At 40.9% G+C, this 9,958-nt stretch overlaps 1 protein-coding gene across 2 annotated transcripts in view; it reads right to left on the bottom strand.

Annotated features, from left to right (window-relative positions):
* Nucleotides 1-842: 842 nt before the first annotated feature.
* LOC145358994 (F-box/LRR-repeat protein 20) overlaps nt 843-9,958 on the bottom strand; it is a 133,451-nt gene continuing 124,335 nt past the window's right edge. For both annotated transcript variants that reach the window (XM_080213352.1, XM_080213351.1), the window contains 2 exons: nt 8,618-8,830; nt 843-6,962 (listed from right to left, as the gene is read on the bottom strand). In XM_080213352.1, the coding sequence (XP_080069478.1) occupies nt 6,855-6,962; nt 8,618-8,830 (321 nt within the window). In that variant the 3' untranslated portion in view covers nt 843-6,854. The remainder of the gene's footprint in view (nt 6,963-8,617; nt 8,831-9,958) is intronic.

Here is a 9,958-nt window from a genome sequence, read left to right as displayed (position 1 = left end):
AGGAATGGGCCTGGGTAAGGTAATCTGTCAGACTCAATGCTCTGTGCTGACTCAAATGGTAGTCATGATATGGAGATACCGGTGTTGGACTGGGGTAAACACAGTAAGAAGTCTCACAACACCAGGTTAAAGTCCAACAGGTTTATTTGGTAACAAACACCACTAGCTTTCGGAGTGCTGCTCCTTCGTCAGGTGACTGGGGAGTTCTGATCACAAACAGTGCACATAAAGGCACACACTCAGTTTACAGAATATTGATTAGAATGTGAGTCTTTACAACTGGTCAAGTCTTAAAGGTGCAGATAGCATTAAGCATAGGTTAAAGAGATGTGTATTGTCTCCAGACAGGACAGTAAGTGAGATGTTGCAAGCCCAGGCAAGTCGCGGGGGTTACAAATAGTGTTACATGAATCCAAGATCCCGGTTGAGGCCGTCCTCATTTTGAATTATACCCAGGTAAGTGTTCTCCAAGGCGACCTTCACGGCACATGACAGCACAGAGTCGCTGAGCAGAGACTGATAGCCAAGTTCCGCACACGAGGACAGCCTCAACTGGGATCTTCGATTCATGTTACACTATTTGTAGCCCCCATGACTTGCCTGGACTTGCAACATCTCACTTAGTGTCCTGTCTGGAGACAATACACATCTCTTTAGCTTAATGCTATCTCCACTCACATTGTCTGCACCTTTGATTAGCTGTAAAGACTCACATTCTAATCAGTATTCTGTAAACTGAGTGTGTGCCTTTATATGCACCGTTTGTGATCAGAACTCCCCACTCACTTGACGGAAGAACAGTGCTCCAAAAACTCGTGGCATTTGTTACCAAATAAACCTGTTGGACTTTAACCTGGTGTTGTAAGACTTCTTACTGACTCAATGGGCCAACTTGCCTCTTCTGCATTGTAGGGATTCTATGAAAGCACAGCAGGGTCGTATCACAAATCAGATCTCCTACTGCATTAACTTGATTCTGTGCCTTAACAATGTTAGGAGAGCACTCAGCAACTGTCATTGAAAGAATAATGTCTCCGCAGTATTCTCACATTTTACAAAGGATGGCATCTCTCACTGTGCAAATCAACTTTGCACAGCAGCTTTATCTGATGGGATCTTTCACTTATCTGATGAGGTGCAGAGAAGTCTTTTAACAACACTTCATTTCAACCCACTCCAGTGCCACTTCACCATACCCACTCCCTTTCGATAATGATTTTTTTTAACCAACACGTGATGTGATAGGACATGACCTGATGCATTGGGCTTCCTTTCTTCAACACAAGCATAATTCTTCATTTTCCTTTGTTGACCCACTCACTCCTAGTCAGTACTTCCATAAGAAAGGGCTTACATGAGCTCCAAGTTCTTTCACTGTATAGAAACCACGCTCCCACAGGGTCACAGGAGGGGAAGATGCGGTGGATGGCGCATCAACCACACATGCAGGTAACGCTAATCATTTGTATTTGACATCGCCACATTGTGCAGGGAATAAAAATCCTGATCAGGATCCTCCACTCAGTCAGGGAAATGCAGACCACAGTGCTGATCTGCTGCACTAACTGACACAACACCTGCCACACTCATGCTCAATAACTCTGCATTTGCTGGGAACGGCAGCATAGGTTTTGTATTTTGTCATGTTAACGAGCAGTTAGGGAACCTTTCCCATTCACTCCCGTTTCAGATAGCTAACTTTCAAAGATCTTGTTGCTGTTTCTTTCATTTTTGAATTCCTCTACACCAATGCTGCTTTGGTGATACCACCCATAGCAGGGTATTCAGCAAGATCTGTTCTTGCATCGGTCAGCACTCTCTTTTCATAACAATGTCCACAACTCAAGCCAAGCTCAAAGGGCTTTAAACGTTAATGTGCAGTAGGGCTTTTACTGCAGAGGATGGTCAAAGTTAATGTTTGTGGTACTGATCTTCCAAACACATCGCAGCTCCTTGCCAGATCTAGCTAGGAGTTTGGCCTGATCCTGGAAAAAGAGACTCCATCACATAGGGGAAGATAAAGAACACGCATGGCAAAAAAAGTAGACTCTGCGCCGGCCCATTACAGCAGCACTCTGCTTCCGTACCAGCAATGCTCCTCAATTCAATTCTTTGATATTAATACTTCCAGTGACAACCTGGCCATGAGTCAGCAAATGCCAGATGGACCCACCTGGCATAACTACCTCAAACTGCAAATGGCACAGTTGTCCTGCCATGATATCGAACAATGTGGTTGCATTTCTGGCCAGACATCATACTGGTTTTCTATCATTTAGCATCAAATCCTTGAGGAGATTACCTTTGATTCTCATTAGCTAATCCAAGGTCACTCTCCCAAGCACCACTGGAAATGCACGTTCCTTAAAGGCACAATTGCTGAAGTTTATTCCCGTTCGGTGAGCAAGATCAAATCTGCTCCATTTGAGATGATGGTTCCATTATGCATTGGAGAAGATTAATTATAGATAGAAAATCTACCGGTACCAATTGATACAGTCACCAATTTTACCACTGTGGTGTTATTTCAGAGTTATACTGCTATATAACAATTATTGGACAAGTGAAACCAATTAGCCTCTCAGTTTACCTATCCAGAAATACACGCAAGTTCCCTCCCTTATTCCTATAACAGCACTAATTTAAGATGGATATTATTGATTATAGACATCCAACTAAACAAGAAGCTTTCAGTCACAACTCTCAAACATAGGAGTAGGCCATTTAACCCAAGTCTGTGCTACCGTTCAATATCACCCGTCCTCTTACATTTAACTTCAGTGATCTGTTCAGATGCTATGGTATGCAGAATACTATGACAACATATCATATTTTTCAGTATTTTGCTAACATGATTGTTCTATACTGTGAAACAGGCTTGCATGGGCGTGATTAATATAATTAAAGACAGTTAGAATGCAAGGTTAAAACTTCAGAAAGGGGTTAGGTATGAAAGCAAACATTTTAAAGTTGAGATGAGCAGGGCTAAAATGGGATACTGGCGAGCAGCAGGAATGTAAATTTGCATTAGGAGGAGAAGGGGTGACTTAAGTGCATCTCAAAAGGAAAGAGTAAATTGGCAAAAATCGTAAATTAATAAAAAAAAGTTCATTTTTATCTAAAAATAGCCATAAGATAACAAGAAGTATATATATTTTGGGAAAGGGAACTTCGAAAGGGATGTAAATACAGTAGATTTAAAGATGAAAGGGGAAAATATATGTGAAGACAGGCTGAAGGCAGTATAGGTAGGTGTGGCCATGAGATCCTGAAGGGTATGCATGCTGAAAAAGACCTGTGGAAAGCAGCCTACAGCCTCCTTCAGGGAAGACAAATGCTGTGTCTGCAGGGTTTTGATACAAGCTTTTGGTTTTCTTGTATGAGTGGAGAGGAAGAAGCCTATGGAATAGTTCTCTGTTGCAACAGCAGACTTTTGTGGTAATCTTACTGGAATTTTCACACAGAAAAGCAATGAGGACTATCGTCTAAAAGGGTTGTTTAGCTTTGAGTTTGATTAAGCAGAACTCTTGTGGGAAATGTTTGCAGAACCACTGTAAAGTGCAAATGTAATCTTGTGTGTTTATGGTTTTAAACTAAATGGTTAAACTTATTTAAAAATCACCACAAGTGGTTTGAAACTTTTGCTCCTGACTTGAACACAAATACCTTCTCTTAATCAAATATAAATTGCAAATCATTGCAATAGCCTGTCCCAGTTTCCCTTTGGGCAGCCTGACAATTACCACCTGTCGTATCATAACAATACCCAGACTAAAGCAGGGAATGCTCAACGCACAAAGGACAACAAAAGCATACATGAGATCCTGAAGACCATGCCAAAATAGATGGGAGTGTATCTGACAAAACTGGTCTTACATTAGTCCCCATGGCTGAGAATTTGAAATATCTATTAGTGTACTGAATGTTTGGCCCTGGACATGACTGTAGCAGAAGACACAACAACCAAGTTTACAGTTTTAGACAAAAAGGTGCAAGAAGCATTGGCAGCAGCTGCAAGTGCCTTTCAGATGACTTGATACCCGGAATAAAAAAAAGCATACAATACAACTTGCATTTAACACATTAAAACATCCCAAGGTGCTGAGAAAGACAGGCAGAGACAAACAACCTACAAGGACATTGTTCAGACCAGAAGATAAGGTTTTAATCTGGAAATACTGAACGGAAGGGCCAAGCAAAAATTCCATCTTTGAGAACGCTGCACAGCTGATCCCACCAAGATCCAGAATCAGAAGTACACAGTGGGGTATTATGCTGAAAACAACCTTTTTCTTTTAACTAGCTGATATGTGAACAAAAGCCTCTAGGACTTTGTCAATGGAAAAAGTGCTGGATTAACTGGACGACGCAGGATTGACATCAGGTTAGCACAAAACAATTTGCAGTGACATTTAACATATATCCTACCAGCATATTATGAATGTGATATGCAAACCAGCAGTTAATACAAATAGCTGTTGCTTAAAAGCCCATCAGTAGAAAGGCATTCCCACTAGGCAACATCTAAAACAGGGAGGAATAAAATGTATACGACAAAAACCAGCAGTTCAGACAATCAAAGATATTCGGCTGTAAAAGGGAAGCCACAGAAGAACTGAAAACCAGTCGAAACTAACAGAAACAAGAGTCTTGAACAGAAGGAGGGCACAGCCAGAGGTGGAGCTTTGAAAATGTGCTCCAGCAAGAATATGACAGTTTCTCTCAATTAACTGCTGTATTTTTGGCAGGAAATCGACGTAAACCTGGTCTTGTGTAAATGGAAATGTGCAGATGCTGATCTCTCACCAATGTTACAGCAGCCAATTGGAAGCATCCCTGAAGAAATGTCATCATTTTAAAAAAAAACAAGATGTTAACTAGTAGAAAAGAGGCAAAGCCGATTTTTTTTTTAAACATGTAAAAATATGAATAGCAGAGGATATAAATAAACTCAATAACATACAAATTTTCTTAACATTACTTTCATCTTGCATACAATTGCCAGGAAGGATGTATCTACTGCAATGAATAGTTTTTGTTCTGCTAAATATTCCCTGTGCTACTGAATTGTAAAGGGCAATTTTGGAGGGACGAGGGTTATTGTCCTCTGCATGTTCCATGGCCAGTTCCACCCACTGTGCTGATATTGTGCCTTTATATTCAGAAGCAGTTGTGATGACTTCATTAATTCCAGACTTGCACTGAGATAAACCATAAAGAAACAGCTTCAACCTTTACTCCAAAATCCAGCCCATAGCATACCTCACGCTCCCATGAATAGCTTAACCTCTCAACAAAAATTATGTCCAGAAGGTGAAAGGTTTGTGGATCTAATGGAATGGGCCCTGGGTTCTTTGACTTAAAATAGCCACAGTTGTATTGTCAGTCATTGGTGAACGCTTTTAGGATTTTTTTTGCGGCGAAGGTTTAATTCAGGAACGCATCACTGATCTCAGAACATCAAGCAAGGTTCCTGTAAACTCTTAGTAAAATACGAACACAATGATACACGCCTTGCTTCTTCGTCACCCCAAATCTCAAATGAAAAACGTGCAGATCTTTCAAGAGGGGATTGTATTGACTGTGCAATTTGATTGTAAAATAGTTATTTGTATTTGGCTCCAGCCCTGACATCGAGATGCATTCATATTTGAGATCTTATGAAAATGGAAAAACAACTTTTACACTGGTGTGTCTGTGGTGCTTTACTTGAAGCAAGAACCACAAGCTAGGGAGTGTCAATGCGGAGTTGTACACTATCAGTCAAATAGAAATGATTGGAGAAATATTACAACCGTAGTTCTATATTCTTTGAATTACAGAAACTACTATCTTCTTTTGATACTCAGAGCTAATAGAGAACAATCTTGAGCTGTACAAGGTTTACTTCTCTCTTTCTGTGCAGAGTTTGCTGATCTCAGCTCAGGGAAGGGTAGAATACAACTGGTTTCAGCTGCCCAGAGTTACTGAAAAGAATTTCCCCTAGGGCTCTTGATCTGAATTTTTACCCAGCAATGCTGACCGTGTCAAATGAGGTCAGGTTTGTGACTGAATGGAGTCCATCACCCGGCCTACATGCCCAAACATGCTCAAACACCTGACAAAACTCACAGTTGCAACTCACATCAACACTGACTGCTTGTGCACGATACAGAAGGTGCCACACGCCAAGGAAGGAGTCAACGTGCTCAGGTGGGGAGGGATGAGAACATTTCTTTAAAAAGAAACAAAACAAAGCAGCTACCTTGTGGAGGGCTATGTTCTAGGATCAGCTGTGCAATGCTGAATAATATTGGCAAATTGCACTGCCGATAATGCCATCCCTCTGCTTCCCTTCCAAAGGAGGAATAGCAGGATATCCTGCAGGTTTGCAAGCTCTGTACAAAAACTTTGAACTAAGAATCCAATTGTACAATTCCCTTCCTTTACCGTGTAAAGTGAGACCAGTGGGCAAAAGGGTTAGTACACAGTTTTAAAGGTGGTTACGTCACACGGCACTCTTGTGCTGCCAGCATAGATTATATAATTCGAAAACAGGTTAAAATTTTTCCCCAATGCAATACATGAAAACCAATTTTTTTTTCAATCCAACATTGATTTAAAAAAAATAAATTATCCATATTCTTGGGAAATCTCTGAATTGAATCATACAGTGACAGAACTAGTATATGGCTGCACCCACTTACATGGGCATCACCCACGCTGTCTTAAACCATGTGAACAGTCACAGCCACAATAATTGGACAGCCTTACTGTACAGTCCAACAATCCACCAGGATCACCACTGATGAGGCATTCAATCGTCTCCATTCTAATGCTATTTAAATAGATTTGGAAAAAAAAGAAAGCTGGTGTCATAGGACGATGCAGCACTTGCAGAAACGCTGGCGACCACCGCTCACTGATGCAGGAGGGGTCACTGGAGCGAAGTAAGCATGGACTTTGATGTTCGGTAAGTGCGTCTGCAATTTCAAAAAACAGGAGAGAATTAGGTCAGAACCAAGTTTATTAATTGAACTCGTTGGAATTATCTGAAGATTAAGCTCAAAATTGCATCATCGAGGCCCTATGTTAATCATTCACATCCACATGATATGAGGTTATTGAGGGCATTTACCCACATCATGCTGTCAGGTAATTTTTTTTTATTCATACATGGGATATGGGCGTTGCTGGCTGGCCAGCATTTATTGCCTGTCCCTAGTTGCGCGAGGATAATTGTAATTGAGAATCAACGACATTTCTATGGCTCTGGAGTCATATGTAGGCCAGATTAGATAAGGACAGCAGATTTCTTTTCCTAAAGGACATTAGGGAGCCAAATGGGTTTTTTCCAACAATCGACAATGGTTTCGTGGTCATCAGTAGATTCTTAATTTTTTTTTATTGAAATCAAATTCCACCATTTGCCATGGCAGGATTCGAACCCGGGTTGCCAAAACATTAGCCGAGTTGCTGGATTAATAGTTCATTAGGCCATCGCCTCACTCTTTAATGCTTTAAAAAGAGGGGGATTGTGAAGTGGAAAAATTTAGGTAATGAACTCCTGAGCAGAAAGCCTACTCTGCGGCTCCATGGGTAGCAAGCACACCTCCCAAGTCGGGGGTTGTGGGCTCAAATCCCACTTGATCCCATAATCCAGGCTGTTGCTCCAGTGTGGTACTGAAGTGGCGCAGTACTGACAGAGGTGCTGTCTTTCAGGTGGAATGGGAAAAAAATTAGCTGACTTTTATTGTCTTGGGGGGAGCAGGGGTGGATGCCAAAGATCCCATTTGTGATGAAGAGAGTTCGCCCCAGTCTCCCAGCCAAATATATATCCTTCATTCAATATCACGCCAACATCTAGCTATTTATCGCAATAGCAGTTGTGGGATTCTGCCACGCACAAATTGGTTGCCTCGTTTTCCAACTGTGATCACAATTCAAATTTACTTAAATTGGCTGTAAGCATCTCAAGGTCATTAAAGGCGCTATGGAAATGCAAGATTTCTCTTTTGAATGTTAACATGTATTATGTGTCAAAATCTTAAAATGGAAAGGAAATACATAAACATATATTAACAAAACCCCATTTATCAGTCATGCTGTAATTACAGATCAGTGGCATCAGATGATGCCACTAGTGATTCCCACTACTTTGCTATTTTTTCTATTTACTTTTGATCTCTTGGCACACAAGCTTATAGCTGCTGCCTTGGAGCTTAAACCTACTCCTATCACAATAAATGACTACCCAAAGATATGGGTATTAACTATGTACAGAAAACTACTCATGAACACAAAGTACCCAGGGCCACAATGTCTGCCATCTTTCAACTTGCCTCTCCACCAATAAAAGCAGAGGTCTGATCTCTGGCCTGACAGGAATTAACTCTCGAAAGAACTCATCTAATGTTTACTTTGGAGAGCACATATCCACAAAATAATTAGTTGCATCACTATTGTCATTATAAACTTATCTGATTTGCATGAGAAACATCAAACAAGGCTCATGAGGATACAACAAAAATAATTAAATACAAGGTGTGGGACTGTGGACAAATAACTAGGTAGCAATTACAATCTAATAAATGAAACAAATATGGCTCAAATGCACAGAAGAAAGCAACATGCTTACCCGGAGTCTCTTAATCCCAGCACGTGTTATCTGCTGACAGTCATACAGCTCTATCCTCTCCAGACTGTGACAGTTCTTTAGATGTTCGAGTGATGCGTCAGTAATTAGCGGGCAGTTATCTAACTCTATCACTTCCAATCGATCATGAGCACAGGCCCCATTCCCAAGATGGCGAATTCCATCGTCAGTGATCAATTCACAGTGCGATAAACTCTGCATAGAAACATCAACTTAATTCACGCAGTGCTTTCAACTTCAAACTGTCCCAAGCACTTCAGAAAATAGAAGTGAATGAGCAGATAAAACAATTCCCTGCCAAGGAGGAAAGGACTGGGTAGTGGTACTGAAAGCTTGTTTAAAACAAGTTTCAAGAAGATCTATCCAAGGCAGGGTCAGAACTGGAGTGGCAGAAGGAATTAGCAAGGATACTTTGCAAAGTAGTGCTGAGGTGACAAAGAGAGGGGAGTATGCACACAAGGGCAGTATCAGGCCAATGGGGCTGGGAGAGTTGAGAGAAAGATTTAAAATCTAGGACTTTTGGGCGGCATGGTGGTTAGCATTGCTGCCTCACAGCACCAAGGACCTGGATTCAATTCCCAGCTTGGGTCACTAACTGTGTGGAGTTTGTGTATTCTCCCACGTCTGCATGAGTTTCCTCCGGGTGCTCCGGTTTCCCCCCTCAGTTTGAAAGATATGCTGATTAGGTGCATCGGCCATGCTAAATTCTCCCAAAGTGTACTCAAAGAGGCACCAGAGTGTGGCGACTTGGGCATTTTCACAGTAATTTCATTGCAGTGTTAATGTAAGCCTACTTGAGACACTAATAAATAAACAAAACTTTAAAAACTCAAAATTGTTTTAAAAACGAGTTCCAAAGTCCAAATTCCTCAAGTGCAGAAATAAAACTTGCGTTAAAACCTGTTAAGCTCAGGTGCTACTGCCCAAAATTCTTATTTTAAACATTTTAATCGTTGCTGCAATGAGTTTGTTTTTAGACTAAGTGGAGGTTTCCTGTAAAGGGTGCTTAGTCACACTCCAAATATTTCAGAAATCTTTGCCTTCCGGCAGTTGTTAGGAAAGCAGAAGGAAAGACAAGGCAGCACGTCAAGCAGAGAATAAATCCTAACAATCAGTAGCATAGAAAACTGAAAACCATTACAGCAGAAACTGCAGTAGAATAACTGCACATAATTAAGAAAATCGATATCACAAAAACATTGGCAGGCTGTAAATCTAACTAGCAGAAAAGAAGAAAACAGAACCATTAATGACACACAAAAGAGTTAGAAGGGCAATTAATAAAGAAAAATTCAGACACACAAATCTAATGTTAATTTTTAA

Source organism: Carcharhinus amblyrhynchos, chromosome 27 (assembly GCF_965287045.1).
Source record: "Carcharhinus amblyrhynchos chromosome 27, sCarAmb.v2.hapA, whole genome shotgun sequence".
NCBI lineage: Eukaryota > Metazoa > Chordata > Chondrichthyes > Carcharhiniformes > Carcharhinidae > Carcharhinus > Carcharhinus amblyrhynchos.
This window is presented reverse-complemented; position numbering and strand designations above follow the sequence as displayed.